Below are 19,208 nucleotides of genomic sequence, written 5' to 3'. Positions count from 1 at the left end.
AGGTTTGTTTTGTCCCCTGGGAAAAGAGTTCAAAAGTCTTAGGGAAGTTTCAGGAAAATACTTACACTTGTGTCCTAAACCATAAAAGAATTTAGTGGAAGTGGTAATGCATACGCTTAAATAGCACTTCAGACAGATTAATTTCTAAAACTACCATAAATTTTCTCAGTTTGTACTTGGAGCCCTTGGAGTATTACATATGCTCTATATAATTGAACAGAAGAACAAAAGCAGATTTACAGTAGAGGGAACAGCCAGCTTTTAAGCTCTGCCTGCTAACCTTGTACAAGCACTTCATTTTAAAAGCTTTCAGATATGAATGACAAACTGAACACAGCCAATTTTCTAGAGGCAGCAAGCCAGAGGATCCTTTGCTAAATCCATGCCACGTGTCTTCTCTCCCCTCATAGCCTCCTGGTACTCCCTCACCTGTACTGTTAAACTGGCAGGTCTGATGCACAGAGAAGACTGGCCAGTCCTTCAAGTCATAGGTAAATATTAGGCAATGTTTGAGTGTTAGGGAAATGGAGAAAGTTTCATCAGTGCTATGCTATATAGACTACTACACTGATCATCCCATCCCCAATCCTCTGTGTTACAGCAAATCAAGCCATTATGGATATATGAAAAAAGTCCTGGATATATGAAAAAGATCTTCAGTGAGTCTCAGAAAATCAGAAATCCCTTGCCAATACACTAAGAGAGGAAAAATCCTTCCTAACTTCACATTAATAATTTGTTAAACAGGATGAAGGGAAAGAAAAACTCCCAGCTACAGATTTATTTAATTGCAGACATTATGAAATACAATTGGTATCCCAGCAATTTTCAACAATTTTCTTTTGTGAAAGGAGTTTTGTCAGTACCATCCAAATCAGAAAAATATATTTACTGTTGGTCACAGGGAAAAAAACCCATTGCTACTCATTCTTAATCCAAACATTGGCCTCCAGTGTGTACAGAGCCCATCTTTTCCTGTTCCCACCTTGTATTAAACAGACTCATCCTCAAGTCTTTCCGAAATCCTTTCAACTACTGGTGCAGTTCATGAAAATCTTTCCTAGCACTTTTTTTTCCCCCCTCTGATCAGTGTAAAGAAGAGCTCTTCAGACTTCCCATTGTAGTACCACATAGGGTTACAGAGTCAGCCTATGTCCCTTTTTACACTTTTCTGTTGGCTGGTAGCAATGTTTTACTGTTCAGCCTTGTGGCTGTTGTGAATCCTAATGCCAGGCGTCCGACTCAGAGAAGGGGAGTTCTTCTGGCTACAGACCTAATAACACTGACGACATTGAGATCTGCTATGTCTCTCTTCCTTTGGCAAGGGGGGAGTTTACTTGCAGTCTCTCTGTGCCAAGACAGGATGTTCCCAATTTTCATCAAGCAATAGTTTAAAAGTAATTTGTTTCCAAGGACATGTAGAAGATGTCCTTCTAGTGGATAATCTTCTCCTTGGCCACTTCACTATGGAAACAGTTGTGACTCCCATTTTATTAGCACCAAGAATTTCTGTTGCTTTTCTGTACAAGCTCATTGATGTGTGCGTCAGCAGACAAGACCTGCAACTTGTAAGCAGAAAGGAAGCAGGGGAAAGGATGGTTCAGGGCTATGCACCAACTGTTTCAGTTCATTTGTGTCTGAAGATGTCATGTATGACCAAGTCCACTAAACTTATTTGCGATGCTGTCTCTCATGTGCAACATCACAGCATTTCTCTACCAGCTACAGACACTGTGATGTTAAATACATTAGTGACTATGTGCCACAGACAGATTTTTACAGTAAAGGCAGGCAACGGAAGTAACTTAGATTCTTTAGCACTGGGATTATACAGTGTTTAAAAATGGCTTTCTATTGTTTTGGCAGCTGAAACGTCTGCAAGTGAAAAGACTAGACACACTTCTTTTTAGTGCTTCCAATTATTTGGCTTAGGCTGGCGGGGTATGCTTTTCTATATCTGCCAGAGCGCTGGCTGACTGGCCTTCATAATGGACATTGTCAGGAAAAACTTGAATTCCTCTGGTTTTTCTGTGTTTTCCTCATTGTTTATTTCTCCCTCAGTTTGGAGAAGAGATACACAGTCATTTCCTGATTTACAGGGATTTTCATCATTCTGACGCATTTGAGTCTCAGATTTTGCTGAAGACTACTTAAGCTGAAATGAAAAGAAGAATTCCTGTTTTTTTCCTTTCACTATGAGATCTTTACATAAAAGCTGAGGATCTAAATGAAGGCAGCTTGTTTCTTGCATGTACGTTTTATTGACTATAATGAAAAGGCAAATAATCAAAAGTCACAGCAAGGAAGGGGACTGCACAGGCACACATTCTCATGGTCAAGTACCACTTCTCCATGCCCAGAAGACTCACTTTTATTGAGATGTCTGCATGAAATGGGCCCACAGTTTAAAGAAATGTAACAAAAATGTGAGTTTTCATGCTTTTTATGTCCCTGGCAGCCTGTCCTTCTGGCCTCTTTCTGATTGTGAGGCTGATATTTTCAAAGCTTCTCAAAATATCAGTGCTGTCTTTCCATTAAAATTTCTAGTATTTTGACAATGAAACCTTTAGGTGGTTCTAAAAATCTCTTAGCAAAAGATTTTGAGGGCAGAGAGGTTCTTTTATACATCTCAAAGGTGAGCAGAAAGTAGCCCACCCAGTGTTAACATACCAAAATTATTTACAGTCTGTTGTTATATAAGATATAATATTTTGTAATTGTTTATAATAATAAAAATATTGCCACTTACATTGGTAGATGTGTAGAAAAGTCTCTCCTAGCTTACTTGTGAGCAGAGGTTCCGGCAAGTCCCTGAAAAATTGCTTTACCATGTCTGCCACATCATATGCCGACTGGTCTTCATAGCTGACGTTTTCCGGGGAGTTCTCATTCATCTGACGTAGGGCTTGGATTCGGGATTTCACTCCAGATTTTCGAAACAGACCCACCTAAAAAGGCACCATGTTGAATTGGGTAAAAAGAAAATGTTACTTAAAGTATATCTATATTTTTAAAAAAAATCTACTACAGGGGACTTTGATCATCACCAAAGCTTGGGTTGCTTATGTTACGCTAGGCAAGAACAAGAAGAACATGCAAATGCGATGGTCATGGCTTGACCACAAGTCTCACAGGCAAGTGCATGCTCTCATGGCAGGACTGTAGGACTTAATAATGCTGCTGCTCTGCATCCCATCCTAGAGGGAGAGTTCAGAGTGCAAGTGGTTTCCCTGTTGCCTGAAGAATTTGAGCAAGATGCTCAGCTGATATAAATCAGCATGGCTTGCTTGGCTTGGGTGACTGTCTGTTGATTTACTCCAGCTGAGAATCTGGTTCCTCATGTTTATTTGGGTATATATTTTGAAGACTAACAAGAAAATATTATGCTCAGCTAAGTAATAAATGCTGTGGCAAAAGATTAGTACATCCTGGTAGAGCTTTAAAATCAAGACCAAATCTATTTTTTCCCCTTCCAACTTTGAACTCTGCTTCTAAACGTTCCCCCAAATCCCACTGAAAACCCCAATTTGAAAGCGGGGGCCACACAGGGATTACTTGTGCAGTGTCACTAAGATACATTTTTATCCTGTTTGCTTTCTATTCTAAAGGAAGCAGTACTTCTTCAAATGATGCCTTCATGGCAGTGCTGCCCTTTTACGTCCTTCTTGTCAATGGAATTCCCCCAGGGTGAATTCCTGAGCCCTAACCACATTATTAATTCCCAAGTGAGTTTACAGTGTTTCATTTGGGAAGTGTTAGCACTGTTTTTCTTCAGTTTTTCAGGGGAAATGTGAAATACAGAGAAAGACCTATGAAAAAGGTGCATTTCAGGTCTGGTATGATAAACTTCTGCTCTTCCATGCCCACTGTCTTGCTGGTGGTCAGTTCAGCTTTCTGTGTGGCATGGTCCACCAACAAAAATGTGTAAAGTCAAGGAAATCATGTCTTCTGGCCTTCTTCCCCTTACTTCTGCCACCACAGAGTTCACATAGGGCCTTCCTCACCCTAGAACACCTCCCATGCTCAACTGTATGGTATTTAGGACTTTTGTTAACTCACACATTAATGACACTAGTTACATAAATCACACACTCTGCAGCTCTGTGAGGAAAGGTATTATTTATATGGAGATGAACTGCTACACCAGACTGGCTGTGAGGCAGCTCTTCTATGTCTTCTTGATGAATTTAGTGTCACTTGTGAGTTAAGTTTATGTGTAATAAGTAGAGAATTGGAGTGTGCCCTGTTTACATCCTGGTGCATTGTATTTCTGTTCACAGGTGAAGCTCTGCTCTTCGTTCTGTCAAGAGAATGCAAGAAAGAGCATTTGGCTCTTTTCATCTGGTTTTCCCTTTCCCTTTCTCTTCTTCTTTTTAAATCCCTTTTCCTCTTAGAAATGTGTGCTGAAGATGCAGAAGGACACATGCTAATTCTATCCAAAAAATACAGTTTTGGCATGTGGTAGATAAATGTGAGAGCAGTCTCAGTTCTCTGCTTTTGATGGAAAGTGTCCTTGTTGGTATAAAGAACCTTCAAAAACTTCCAGCTAAGTCTGATTCGAGAGGTCAGACATCAAATCTCACCTGTGCAATCTCCTGCTGCACATCAGTCTGCTACTTTTGATCTCTGTTTTTGTTTAATGATATTTCCCTTTTTCTTGGAAAACGTAATTAATCAAAAGAGGACAGTTCTTCACTTGATAGAAAAAGAAGTTTTAGGCTCTGTTCTGCAATATTACAGACTCATTCTGTAAATAAAATGGGACTATAAATCCAGTGATTTATCAGAGGTTAGTCTGGTCCAATCTCTTTATTATCCTCATGCTGTGGATCATCTGCCCTGCAAATAGCCATATGATGCACGACAGAAATAAAGATGCAGTGGAAAAAGGCAAAGCAGTTTCTATTTCACAAGTTGAAATTGAATAATATATCCTACAGGTAATGGTGAGGCTCCTCATACCATCTTAGACATTTCAGTGTCAGAAGCCAGACCTTACAATGATTTAGAGCAACCTCAACTTTACCAAGTGTGTGCAGTAGAAGCTGTGATGCCTGTTCAGGACTCTAGACTGCCTTCTGCAGTGCACGGAAGCAACACATAAGCAAGATGCTATGGGAGACTGGAGGCTGCTCGGACCTCTGGCCGGGCATTAGGAGACTTTGAATTAAATGAGAACAAAGGGAGTGACTGTAAAGCAGAGAAGCTGAATTGCCTGGAGGGTTTTGGCCTAGAAAGGTTTTTGGTGGAAAGATACTTTAAATGGTCCAGTTCTGTACTTCTCCTTCAATTTTCTATTCAATATTTTCCCAATTCCACTCTGAGTGGAAACTCAAGCTGAGTTGAAATGGCCCTTCATGTAGCTCTGATGCTTCCCAGCAAGTAAACCCTCCCTCTCAGAGCAGATATTTGTCTGAGACTGCCCATGGACACTCCTTTTGACTGTCTCAAATCTCTCAAGAGCTCTTCCTTTCTCTTTGGTTTTATCCTCCCTTTTACTTTCTCCCCCATTTATCCCTCCCTCTCTTTTGTTTTTCTTCCTATTGCTCTGCTTCTTAGCTGACAAGCCCCTCCCTATTCCCACATCTCCTGTACCTCATACTTGGGCAAGTGTCTCCTCCTCCTGTCCCATCACTGATTTCAGGATTGCTGCATCACTTTTTATTCCTACACTGGTTTTCCCAGCTCAGTACACAAACTCAGATTACCACAGTGATAATCAGGCATGTTAGCTATTGAATATATTGCTTCTAGTTGTTTCTATGCATCTTCCCCTTCCATTCCCTACTAATACACTTCCAGCAGGCTACTCCTCCCACCCTTCAACTCCTGTACTACATATGGTAGGCAGAACTCATTGCACTCACTTCTGACGTCCCGGAGTTAGATGTCAAGGTTTGATCACTACAGGATCTCTTTACAGAAAGAAATGATAGGAAAGACCTGTGTCTTCCCCACCGGCTGTAAAGGGAAATGGTTGTGATTCACTGCAAGGCATTTAATTTTTATACTTCCTGTCACCCAACAAAACAACCTGAACAGCAACCAGAATAGTGATCAGAAAATGGAAAGGTTCAGAACTGACCAATTCTACCCTTTTTGTGTGCTCAGAGCTTGGAAAGCAGCAAAGTCTGCCGAGTAAAATTCTAGCTTCTCCTTTTGAACTTACAGCTATTTAAAAGCAGTTATGGAAGAGGTCACATGATATGAGGTCAATAATAGTAGAGGACTAAACATAGTCAGCCAGGGGGTTTCTCCCATTCCTATGTTCATAAAGATACATATCCTCATCCTTAGGGGAAGAACAGTAAAAATATGATTGGTATGTCCCTGCTCTAGCTAAAGCGAATAAAAAAATCTGAAATACTTTGAGCATGAGGGTCTCCCAGCTGGCTTGTTGCAGCTAAGAGCACTATAAAAGGAAACGTACCATAATGGCTTTGGCATTGAACCCCTGCTGACCTAACTCTATCTGGACATATCTGACTTTGTCAACAGAATACTTTGAATATTTTGCTGAGTTTGCTCTCTATTCTTGGACTTTTCTTTCTTTGCTAAGTAAATAAAACCTTCTGTACCATATCTTGTGAAATGGTGAATGCAGTTAACCCTCAGTGGCAACAGTCAAGCATAAGCAGTGCAGATACAGGTAGGAGCTGGGAGTCCTGATCTTTTCTCAGGTCTGATTCAATAGACATGAAGATTTCATGTCATTCTTTGAGGTAGACTATGGTATACAAATCAGCAGGACTGTTACAGCTACAAGAATTCAACAGATTAGCTGGATACAAATCTCAAAATGGCAAACCACTAGTACTGGCACCAAGTATCAAATCACCAGAGGAGATCTGGGCTGAACATGAGATACAACAATCTTCAAATAATTCTGGTACTAAGTACAGAAAGGTTGACCATTTCTTGCTTAGGGTGAGTTTTCAGAAAAAATCAACCGAGTCCCTGGAGTAAAGTCCATACCTGATCTAGACAGTTGCTCCGTAAGTAGCGTAGTGCTTGTTGTATGCTCTGGGGAAGAGGTTGTCCTGTTCTCTGGACATGAACTATGAGAGGCACACCGAAGACGTTCTTGTCCTTGTAGTCAGGGACTTTCATCCTCTTCATGAACTTTGGCACAGACCTGAAAATCAGCATGAGCAGGCTGCATGAAAATATCAGAGTATTTACACAGTCCCTCTGTGTAACACTCCTGGCAGAAATTGGTAAACGGGGCCTTTTTTATAAAGATGGTGAAATAATGTTTAATGCACAACACACAAACACTTTACAATCGGTATAATTGATGGATTTCTTGACAACTTTTGTAAGTAGATGGCCTCTGGCTCTAACATATAGCATAACAATCTGTTCTAACAAAAAGCTTTTACTATGCAGTTGTCGTCCAGCTGAAGCCAACATGGTTTAAAGCATCCATTAGGGACTCAAAAAAACAGCACAGCAAAGCATAGTGAAGAGGGTGTCTGAGAGAAAAGGAGGTTCAGTCCTCTAATGTGCTGAATGATTTTTATACTACCAGTTATATGATTTAGTATTTCTATTGACTAACAATTTACAGTAATAAATGATGGTGGGAAATCCCTATGTGCCAGATTCATCCCCGGTGTTATGTGATTTATTCTAGTTGAGTAACTTCAGTGAAGCTGGTGAGCTTGCTTTCTTCCAAAAATGATGGTGAAAACGAGAACAAACTGGATTCCCTTTGTGGGAGTCATGACTGCAGTGGAATTAAAAAAAAATAAAAATGAATATGACCTGAATGTGACAAAGATTTTTCTCATCTGTGTGGGAAGGAGATAAAACTTGGATTAAATGACCTGAAGAAGTACAGCATATAACTTTTACAGCTATTTAGAGTCCCACTGTTATAAATCCTTAGAGACTGATTATACAAACTGAAGAAATATTCAGAGGGAAAATCTCTGTACAGACAGCAGAATCTAGAATTTGCTGTATTCTGGTCTGCTTATTTGGAGTTGGTTAAGGTGAGATTCATTTCAGGACAGACATTGTCAGCTAGCTGTAGGGAGCTGCACCAAAGGAGAAGAGCGATCTGGGGGTTCATCTTATTGAATTTTAGCTCTCTAAAGGAGATTTAGAAAGAGTTAGCAGTCCAGACTGCTTCTATACTGTGGAGTGAGGCATCTCTGGAGGGTGACCCAAACCCGCTGCCTTTGGAGTTGCCTTTTTCCACTGACCACAGACAGCTGACCCGGCTTGCTCAGATGAGACATGAAACTTTAAGGAGTGGCTGATGTCAGTGAGGTGAATCTCACATGTAGTCCCTTGTATCTGTTTTTCCATTTGTATCTATTTTCCATTTCTAAAGGAAAACATGTCTTATCTATCTCACATCTGAATTTAGTGGGATTTTGGTGAAGTGCTTTGAACATGGAAATCACAATGTAAATGTTAATTCATATTATTTTTGGACTCTGTCTCTGTGTATTAGGGAAAGTTTCTGTTATCCTTTTGATTATTTCTCAGATACTTATAATCCCTTATCTATGTCCATTTCCATTCTGGTATACCTCAGTCTGTGTGGCCCATCAGGGTTCATATACTATTAAACATGCAGGTTTCTGTAGCCGGTTGCTACATGAGCCACATTGCCAGCACTCAGGTCCATCTGCCCTTCACTCCACTCTCTGAATGACCAGGTAGCTGTTACAGCTATTACAGCTGCAAGCTCTCTCTAACGCAGATCCAGGACTAGGCTAAAGCTTGCATCTTTTGATCTGCAGAGAAAAGTCAGGTAACTGTTCTAACCCTTCTTTTAAAGCACAAACAAAAAAATATCGAATACATTAAGTATCATCAGCAGCTGCTTCTTTTCGAGTCACAAAATGAATTCTGGGGAAGACTTACTGTAAACATTTCCTACTTTTAATCACTCTCTCCTACTTCTGTTTATTTTTCTGGAACTGGAGTGTTGTTGGTGAGGTTGGGGTTGTCTCTCTGTTAGAGAACAGGAATGAAGTCAGATCTCCAGGATCTATTTCTGACTTTGCCACCGAGTCACTGGGCAGCAATGGATTAAAGGGGACAGTTTCAAATTCTACGGTTTGTAGTTCAAATTCTAGTTGCATTTGCTGAATTTACTATCACAGTAATAGAAACTATTTTCTTCTAAAAATATCTCTTTTTCAGTTATCAATGGTACTTACCAGGTCCAGCCATGTTTGTTTGACATGGAGTATTTTTCCATGATGGCAGTAAGACGAAGCAGAGAGAATTTTTGCAGTAGATTCAGTTGGGCTGCTGACTGATTGCTGATGTGAAGTGATGCGATGGAGTGGCTCAGGCGATGAGAGATTTGGAAACTATGCCACCGCAATCGCCTTTAGCAAAAGAAACAATAGAAAAATCAGGCAACTGCTTTAACTGGGCAGAAGAAGATGGTATACTGTGAGATGGGGCTGGGCAATACACAAAACATATATAAACATATACACACACAGATTATGGCTTGTCAACTGAAAGAAAATGTAGCTTGGAGGCAAATAAAACAATTTGCTCAATCTCTTTAATTTTGGAAATGCCCAAGCTTTGATTTTTTAATGTTAAATTCACAAGTGGGTGTGGGTCCCATCCATGGACTCAGGGAAGCAGTGCTGCCTGCTGTGCCCTTTAGCCCACACATTTCCAACAGGATGTGGGAGATCCAGACTCAAATGTTCTCTCCCTGACTCAGAACTGGGATTTGATGCCTGGTCCCTCACCTCCCAGGGGACTGGCCTGACCACCAAGGTATTTGGAGACGGGGTTCTCTAAATATCTCTTATTATTAAATACTGAAGGATTTTTGGGAGAAGGGATTGAACCCTGTGTCTCCTTGGCAAGAGCTGTAACCACCAAGCTATTGAGCCACTCACATCTTCTCTTTACTCCAATGCACTTTCTCTATATACTGGATATATCAGAAGAAAACTCATTTCAGTTTCTTGTTTTGCTAAACATGGATTCTGGCTCAAATCCTAAAAATTTTGGCACTGCTTATTTACTCAGTAGTTTCCTCGAGTTCACTTGCTTGTGATGGTGGTGAGCAAGCATGGGCAGCAGTAAACCATGGCACCGCAGAATCCTCTGTGAGAATATGACAAGACTGACAGCAGATCAGAAAATACCAGGTATTTTCTCACTGCTTTTGCATGTACAAAGCCACCCTACACAAAGCAGTACAGATCCACAAAGGCCTTTCCTTGGCTCAACAGATACTCATCCCTCTGACTTAAAACAGGTCTGCAAACTATTAACAAAATCCCGCTTTTCACTTTTATTAAGAAGTTAATTGTATACCATCATTTCATCCCATCATGTAAGGGACTGAGACAGGGTAGTGAAATTCTCTTTGACCACAAAGGGACACTTTTTTAAAGCAGACCAGTACATTAAAAAAGTGTACAAGGCCATTGATGCATAAATACCGGGGTGCATAACTTAGAAGACAAATTGAAAATACATACCACAACATACAGAGGGTCCTACTATGTAATCAGTGGATCAAGAGAGAAAAAAAGCCTTAGTCTGCTCCATTAAGCCAATTCTCCATTGATTCCACATAAGCATTTCCATGGAAGGATGTCCCTTCTCCCAAAGTCCCACCCTTCCCTAGGAAGTCCCCATCCCCATACAGGATGAGTACAACTGTAATGGTACCCTGCCCCTTCTGATTTCCAGGCTGAGCACCTCTTCTTCATTATATCACATTTCACAGTCTATGGATTTGTGTACAAAAGTTTTCTACCTACCTGCTTGGCCTTGTGAGTGATGCTCCCACCCCAGAGTCTCTCCTGTCCCTAACACCAGTGGCTTCGGATTCATTCAGGGATGTTCCATCTCTGTCCATGTCACTTGGTGTGGTCCGGCCATCAGAGACAGAGTTTCCTTCAAAATCAAGAGTGATCTGTGTGGGCGACTGGAAAGGCAATGATGGAGATTCCCTGACTGATACATCATCAACTGGCAGACCTGGCAACACATTCTTTGACCAGCCATCTACCACCTCCTGGAGTCCATTGACATGTTGCAAAATGTCATCTAAATGAGGAAAAAGGACATCTTTCTCTAAGTCCAGGAGGTCCCCAGTACTAGCATACAAGTGGGAACCTGGCACATTGTCATAAATACTAATTCTGCTCTCTTTAGGACAGCAAGCCATCAATCCAGACTCTTTTGGAGTAGAGCAGTTCTGTTTTCCCAAAGAGATACTGCCTGTCCTCCAGTTTACACTGTTACTGTTGTCTGTAGGTGAGAGGCTTTCAATAGAAAGTGCCTTTGGGAAGGTCCCCGGTTTGTGATCCTTAGGAATATGCACAACCAAGTTCTCTTGGGAATGAAATTCATTTTTGCGGTTTTGGTCCACCACTTGCCGTAAGGCCGTTCCTGCCAGAACATCTAGGTCCTCCAGGTACATCCCACCTCTCTTGTTTGCTTCATGGCATTTACGTTCCTTCAAACATGGTGTGCTCACCCCACTGCTGCTGTTTTCAGACGGACTGCTGTCACTGCCAGATTTGGCAGAAAAGGAAAGTCCTCTCTTGACTGACTCTTGTCCTAAGTTTTGGAGATCGCCATTGACAATCTGTACACAGTGCATGTCTTTCAAGGATTTTGGCTCATACTGAAGAACAGGTCCACTTATCTCTAAAGGACCAGTTCTTCCTGAGCCTTTTGGTTTTCCATGCACACTTTTTGCTTTTAGTGTCTCCATGCGTTTTAGAAAAGTTTTTGCTTTGGTTCGTGTTGGTTTCTCATTCTTCAGGTTGTCCTTGGGGGACAGGGTGGTGTTTATCACAGTGGAGTCTTGCAGCAGTGTGCTTCCTACATCATGCTGGCCAGAGCAGTCACAGGTCTCCCTGGCAGTGCTGCTGATGCCAGATTGACTCCTGTTATCACTTCCCCCACTGCTCTCACTGTGAATAGATGAGACCTCAGGTTCACTCAGATCTGTAAGGACACTCTCGCTGCTTGTTGTATTTTTCATTTTAATGTCCCCAGAAGATCCATGTCTGTCTGATCGGTGAAGCAAAGCATCAATGTCGTCCACCCGAGACCATCGTCTGCTGGTCCTTTGGAAAGTCCATTTATTACTGATAGCACAGAGGTCTTCTTCATCTGAATCTTCACTCTGGAAAACAGCAAGTGGCACATGTTAAAAGCAGGTGCTTTTACTCATTATTTGAATTAATGTGATTGTGCTGCTCCATGTGAGCAACAGGTGGTAAAGTCTCCCTGAACCTAGTTTATGAAAGATTGATCATCAGTCCTCTCATAACAGCCTCTTTCATTTAATTGTAAATTAAATGACTGCAGCGAGCACCTTAACAAGTAAGGAATAAAAGCCTGCTCTACCTTAGGGAGATCATGAGTCCCATCAGTGCCTCTTGGTTTCTGGGGGGCCAGATTTGCCTGAGTAGAACTGATGCCCATAGTGACTGTTTAGAAAAAAAAGGGTTTTGAAAGGTCCAAGTAGGGGGATCCTGACTTGCAGGGATGGTGTTACGATACAAATGGTAAAGACTGGGAAATAGCTGCATACTACAGCAATGAAGTGAGCCATTTAAGAAACCAAGACAGTAAATATCCAGTGCTTAGGGTGGGTCTGAGCACAGGCAAAGGAAGGTAGCAAAGGCAGCCATAGAGGTGTGGGGAGGAGGAGCAGCCAGGCTCAGTCCTGGATGGGGTATCATCTACAGTTGAGGTGAGCTTTCATACAGTGGCAACCACTATCTTCATTGCATTTGCCATGAGAGGCACCCCCAACTTTGATGACCTCCAGACTGCCCCACTGTCTCTGGCTTCCCCCGACCTCTCCTGAGGCAGCAGCAGCCCCACAGCCCTTCCTGGTCTCATCCCTCAGCCTGGAGCATGTGGAGTCGTGCTTGTTTAGGCAGCTCCAGGAGCTACTCTGCAATGCAGACAACATGCGCCTTGAAAAAATTTTGGATAAAAAAGCTCTCCCTATGATATTTTTCTCATCTGTTTGCTCAATCAGAAAAGGTACATCTTCAGCATGAGGTGCACAGTCAGTGTCAAACTTGCTGTTCTCTAAGGGTGCGAAGCCCACAGTTGCTAATGAGTATCCTTCCCCTGACTTTGAACCGGGCTTATACTGCATTATTCTTGTACATTTGTTTTAAAGCAGAACAAACTAACTTCACCTACATGACATCCAAACAGCTCTTCACATTCTTGGAAGCAGTGTGAAGGCACTAAAATATGACAGGCTGTCAGACTAAAATGAGGTGCTAAACCAGAAGGACTATTTTGGGACTGGAAAAATTCTCATTTTAAAAGTCTATTATTAGAAGTATTTTTCTATGAAGTTTTGATGGTAAAGTTATCTCCCATCTCTGACTAGATCTCTGCTGGCCTGTGTAACTGAAAAATGTAAACCAAATTTTACAAGAATGCCCAAAACCTTAAATAATGCAAAACCTCAAAAGATGGAGATTGCGATCAGTAGCATGCCAAGTCTCACTAATGCCATAAGCTTTTGCCAGTTTATCACTTCAAGTCTGCCAGATGTTTTAGATCATGTCTAAACCATAAAATAAAATATAGCTATGAAATTCTGGGTTTAGTCATTCCTCTTTTATCTGTTAACGTTGAGGTGTGCAGTGCTCCTGCAGCTGATGTTAATTCACAGGATTGAATGGAGATCTTAGTTCTGTGGCTAGCTAGAGAAAAAAATCAAGCAGCTAGTGAAGTGTCAGGAAAGGGGCTAGAAAAGGCTAATAGTGCTTTGGCCATTTTGTCTGCAAGGAAGAAATAGCATATCACACAGCTCTACTTTCATTTTAGTTCTACAGTTTGCTGTATTCATATACAGAGAGAAGGACTGCACAGACTCAGACACTTAAAAATCCATCTATTCTGGTCTTAGCAGTGCCACAAAGTGGATATTTTAAAAACCACAAGGGTATGTACTTTTAAATATTTAGTAGCAGTAATTATATCTACAAAGCATACCAGTGCTGAAGCATTGGTCGCACTAGCCAATAGGATAAAAATATTTTTTTATTTGTTGTACATCCCAATATGCCAAAGGGACCTTAAAGAAGATTCTTGGCTGACACAAATCCCTGTGGCTGCACTGACATTACTGTATGAACTGACAGGATTTGGCCTGTATTTTCTACAAGCTGGAATCGATTAAACTAGCCAAAATGGTAGAGACATTGTGAGAAACACCAAGAGGAGAGCACAGAGTAGGAGACAGAAATAAACATAAAGTCAGTGGTGAATATACTTTGAATAATTTTTAGAGGAAAGTCACTTTGAGATCTTGAGAAAGTAGAGATGAACAGACATGGATATTGGTAGTAAACAAGTTCTGCCTCTATCCACAACAAAGATAGGATTACATTCTGCCAAGAACGACTCAGAAAATACAGAGTGTTTTCTGTGTCAAAATTTGCAGTTCAATTAAAAAAAGGTTTAGTTCTGTTGTTTTTTTTAATTGGTAACACATACTTGTGTTTCATCAGAAGCAAAATCAGACAAATGAAATATCTGGATACTGAAATGCTACCATGGTGACTCACTCCAAATTCAGCTGCACTGTGAGTCCTGTGACATAATGTGCTTTTCTTTTGATGGAATCAGTAGAAATTCTGGAAGCCACGAACATCCTGAATGACCCACTGTTCTTGTTAGATATCAGAGTGCCCTGACAAATGAGACTGTCCCCCAAAAAATGCAGAGAGCACTTTGCCAATTGACATGTCACCAGCTATGGGGACAGAGGATCAAGAGTAGGTCTGAAAGCAATGTTTCATTTTACACAGGCAGAGCAGACATCTTTGAGCAGTGACTGTATACTTCTGCTGACCTAGGGTGAAATCAAGTGCACGGCTTTGGAGCATATTCAAAAGTCCATTTAATACCATTATGTTTGGGAAGATGAGAAAGGGCAAGTTTCTTGAGGAGTGACTGATAACATTTGCCAAAGAGAAAGAGGTTTTGATTCACAGATTTGTCACAGTTGATTTAAAATAGTACAGCTTTTTGACTGAGGGTGTACTTGCCTGAGATAGAGAGGGATGCTAACAAAAGGCAAAAAGTGGGTTTATTTGCGGTGGAATTCTGCCACATTTTTCCAACTGGGGGCAGGAATTCTCATAAATCGACAGCTGCAGAAGGCAGTTAATCCAAAGGCTAATCTCTGTCTGTCCAAATCGCTTACAGACATATTTGCAACACATACACGAGGATTTCTGTATGAATCTCAGTGAAGACAAGGGGAAGAGAGCAGCCCACAGTGTGAATGGTTTGGGTGGGAGAGCGGGCGATGTAGAACACTCATGCCGTGCTGGCTTTCATGGTAGCCTTGCCTGGCAGCTCACTTGGCCGTATTTTGATGAATCATTCAAGCAGCTGCGCTAGTCCTGTGCAAACCTGTTATGCTGAACCTTCAAAGCAAGCTGATTTTGCATTTCATTGTTCAGATCACCATAGATACTATTAGGAAAGGCATTATCTACAGCAAAAAAGTTTACTTGGTTCAGTGTTCAATTCCAGACCCAATTTCCAGCTTTTACACTTGCATTTAAATTTCCTTCTGTCAGCAGTCTCTCCTCCCTCTTCTTCTCTAGCCCACATTCTCTTCTACTTTCAGTTGCTCTGTATCTGTCATACCAGATCTCCTTCGTGCCCTGTTTCTCTACATTTTTCTGTGCTTTGCTTCTCCCTGGCCTCATGCAGGTATGGACCCAACTAGCAGAAGCTGAAAAAGTACCAAGTGGGGCAGTCTCACTTCCATAGCCAATTAATGGTCATCTACAAGAAGAGCAGCTAAGGGCTTCAATCCATTCAGAACAGGGAGGAGTGGCAGTAAGAATTAATGAAAAATCAAAGAAAACAAGAAAATCCTCCTTTTTTTAACCCAACATAATCAGACATTTAAAGAAGCAAGCAAGCATGCAAGCAAGCATACAAATCTCATACCAAACCCAAAACACTTGTTGAAGAGAAGGACAGGAACTAAACAAATTTCCAGAGGACAATTAGTGTTCACCTTTATGTTGCTTTTTGTAATTCTGTCTGTTGTGCAGCTCCAGTATCTCTGCTTGAACACAAGTACATGAGTTCATGGGTGCAAACCAGACATTGCTCCAAGAAGATCAATGACACAGTCTACTGAGTTAGTTTTTGCTGAAGGACCCCAGCCTCTTCCTATAGCGCCTACCTGCCCAAATCATGAATTTATTGTGTAGTGAAGAGATTTTACTGTTCCCTCTCTTAGGTGTGATGTGAATGTTTGGTGTGGAACATGTTGGCACTTATTGAAGACAAGAAAAACCCATCAGGTCTGAAGCAGTGAAGAGAAGAGGTCCTCATGGCTCCAGCAAACAGATAAAATGCAAGCTAAAGAGGCTACGTACACAGAAGAACAAGAGCTCCGTGTCAACAGACATTAAAACCACTCTTTGTTCAAGCTCCCTCAAACAGTGAACAGAGTATGAATAGACTGAATCTGCAAAGACACCAAAAATGCAACTCTCAGAGGCAGTTTTTAAAAAGTATTAGACAAACACTAAGGAAGGAAAAACAGACACTAAGATTTCTCAGAGTTGACAACTACCATTGTACGCTACTGAAGGGCCTGGGGGAATTTGTGACCAGAAAACTAAACATTCAACAGTTAACGCTGGACATGTTACAAAACTCTCAAAATCGATAGGCAGTTTCTGCAGTCCTTGCTGAAACCCTTTAAGCTCAAATAATTCCCATGTTACATAGGAGCTTGTAAGGATGACAGTTTATTTTCATATTCTTAACTGGGAATAAGTCAGTACAAGAAATAAAGAAAAGCTATTGTTTTCGTCCGAGCAGCTTCCATTTTTTCTGAGCAGTATTTTCCATTGTGTACTCACATGACATTGGCAAACGAGCCAGCCTAATGAAAACGCACTGTCTTTTACCCGCTAACATGAACTGCACATACATATAGTTTTAAGTACTGTGTGTGCCCTTTTAACACATGTAGCATTCTTCCTGCTGTATTAGTCACATTTTTTTTCTAATTTATTTATAATTTCAAGATTCAGCAATTCACATCCAGATAATGCTGACACACATGTTCAAAGTCAAATACACTTAACTTACTTTTAAGAGCATTACTGACTTAAAGGCTAAATTGAGGAGGTCTTATCACAAAAGCCAGGGCAAAGCCAGCACATTTCATGAAGTTTCCTTACCTTTTTTCTTTGGAAGTTCACATCGAGTTTCATTGAGGCGCACTTGTTCAGTGTGTTCAGTCGTCTACAGGGCAAAGCAAATTCAAAAGATTAGCAGCCTCTGATTAAAGGGCATGACTTTTCATAAGTTCAAAAGCTTTTCTCTTATCTGTCTGTAGGGTGCCAATTGCATACAACAGGCTTTAGAAATGATACTGGTCATACTATTCCAGGCTATAAGACCACTGCGTAAAAGGGAATCTTAGCTTCACGTTACTTGATAGCCAGGTTTTATACATTGCTTTCTAATTCATAGACATTTAAGGACTCAGCAAAGGAAACAGGTATAAACAAAGACCTCTGATGGTTGAGGAAATGACAAGAGAAGGAGGCAAGTTGTCTTCTGCAGAACCATAACATAATTGGTCTAAAATGGGGATTTCAAAGCACTGGTAAAAGTCAAAAGAAAAAGATGCAGTTCCTCACTTTAGGCAGTTGGCACCTCCTTTAAAAAGCTGACATAAAGAATAACTTTTAGCAGTTAGTTAAATATTTCTCCACAGCCAAATTTCGTTCCTTTCCCATACCTGTGGATGTTATAGACAAATTAGTTACAGACACTCAACATGTAACAACTCTAACATTTTTAAATAAATATTTTAAGTTATTTTTGACCATGTTCATAATGATATTACCAGGGACTCTGTAAGGCTTCTCTCCTTAAATCCAAGGCTATCCCATGATGACAGTAGGTTGAAATGACAATCTGATAGAGATGGAAAGTGAATGTGTGTGTGTGTGTGTGGCTATGTACAGAGACAGTCAGAGGACAAGAAAACATGCTCTTTCAATAGAGAACCTACCATGCTAATCATAATTGATTAGCTTTTATTTATACTTAAAGGTCCCAATTCATGAAACCATCCACCTTTTAAAAGGCTCGGTCTTTGTTTGACTTTGAACACTTTCCAGATTTAGGGCTGAATTTCAAAATAAAAAGAGGCAGAGTGAGAGTGCCGTGTGCCCACAACAATCTTCTGTAGGCTGCCTGCATCTCCTGTATCTTTGCAGCAAGAACTGCCCCTGTTGCTTCTGAGTCTCAGGAAGAGGCTGCAAATCTCCAGAACTGATAACATTTGTAATGTACGTGATAAGTTACAAGGACACATGAAAAAAAGTATCACATCAATAATATAATCTCTCACATACCATAAGAACATTATAGTATTAATGAACATATTCCTCCCTGGAACTTCTAATATCAGAAATCCTTTCAAATTGCCACCACTAATAAAGAACCAGCCCACCAAATGTGGATCTTGCTTAAAAAAAAAATTCCTTCGCAAAATACCACCTGCTCATTTGTAGATAAAATACTCCTCCCTAGGTCAAGCCAATAAACCTATTGTGCCGTATCAGAAAAGTCCTGTGCTCATCATATTGATGTGAGTATAATGCATGCACAAGCACACTCCACATGTATGATAGTAATATTCTTGAAATAAATTTCAGGCTTTGTGGCTCTGTAGCTATATCTTCATCCTTCTGCCCACAAATCCTCTTCCGGCATTACATCTATCATTGCAAAGCTCATCTTTTGCCCAAACATGGAATTTTTCAACCCAAAGTTGCATTTTCTTGGGGGCTCAGGGCTGAATAACGTTCAGCACTTCTTTTGAGTGCAAAATTTTTAAATGTATGTATCTAAATCAATTGCATATATACAGAGGCACAAACAGATTTTCAAATGATTCCAGCCCAACTTTATATCCTTGGAGATGGCTTCCTCTGAGGGGTGAACCAGAGGCTCAGACTGGAGTCCCTGCACCAGGACAGGCATTAGCTGGCCTGTGCTGAAGGGACAGGTTGGTAGCCACACCTCCTCACTGACATGGCGCTGTGTGCCACCTAAGTGCTCATAGCTGCATATCTGAATCAAGCTGCTGCTGTGTCCTCACACCTTTACATGGTGAGCTGCCAGACCAGAGATGGAGAAGTTCTCCCTGCTTCCTT

At 41.0% G+C, this 19,208-nt stretch overlaps 1 protein-coding gene across 12 annotated transcripts in view; it reads right to left on the bottom strand.

The window, feature by feature from the left end:
- The window catches only part of STARD13 (StAR related lipid transfer domain containing 13), a 306,520-nt gene that overhangs the window by 11,230 nt on the left and 276,082 nt on the right, over positions 1–19,208 (bottom strand). For all 12 annotated transcript variants that reach the window (XR_012627686.1, XM_074859839.1, XM_074859837.1 and 9 more), the window contains 5 exons: positions 17,217–17,280; positions 10,764–12,142; positions 9,180–9,353; positions 6,976–7,135; positions 2,750–2,948 (listed from right to left, as the gene is read on the bottom strand). Coding sequence is in view for 11 of the 12 variants with exons in the window: in XM_074859839.1 (XP_074715940.1) it covers positions 2,750–2,948; positions 6,976–7,135; positions 9,180–9,353; positions 10,764–12,142; positions 17,217–17,280 (1,976 nt within the window). In the remaining variant the exon portion in view is untranslated. The remainder of the gene's footprint in view (positions 1–2,749; positions 2,949–6,975; positions 7,136–9,179; positions 9,354–10,763; positions 12,143–17,216; positions 17,281–19,208) is intronic.

Source organism: Strix uralensis, chromosome 2 (genome assembly GCF_047716275.1).
Source record: "Strix uralensis isolate ZFMK-TIS-50842 chromosome 2, bStrUra1, whole genome shotgun sequence".
NCBI classification, from domain to species: Eukaryota; Metazoa; Chordata; class Aves; order Strigiformes; family Strigidae; genus Strix; species Strix uralensis.
The sequence above is the reverse complement of the archived record's forward strand: the minus strand, read 5'-3'. Positions and strand labels throughout refer to the sequence as shown.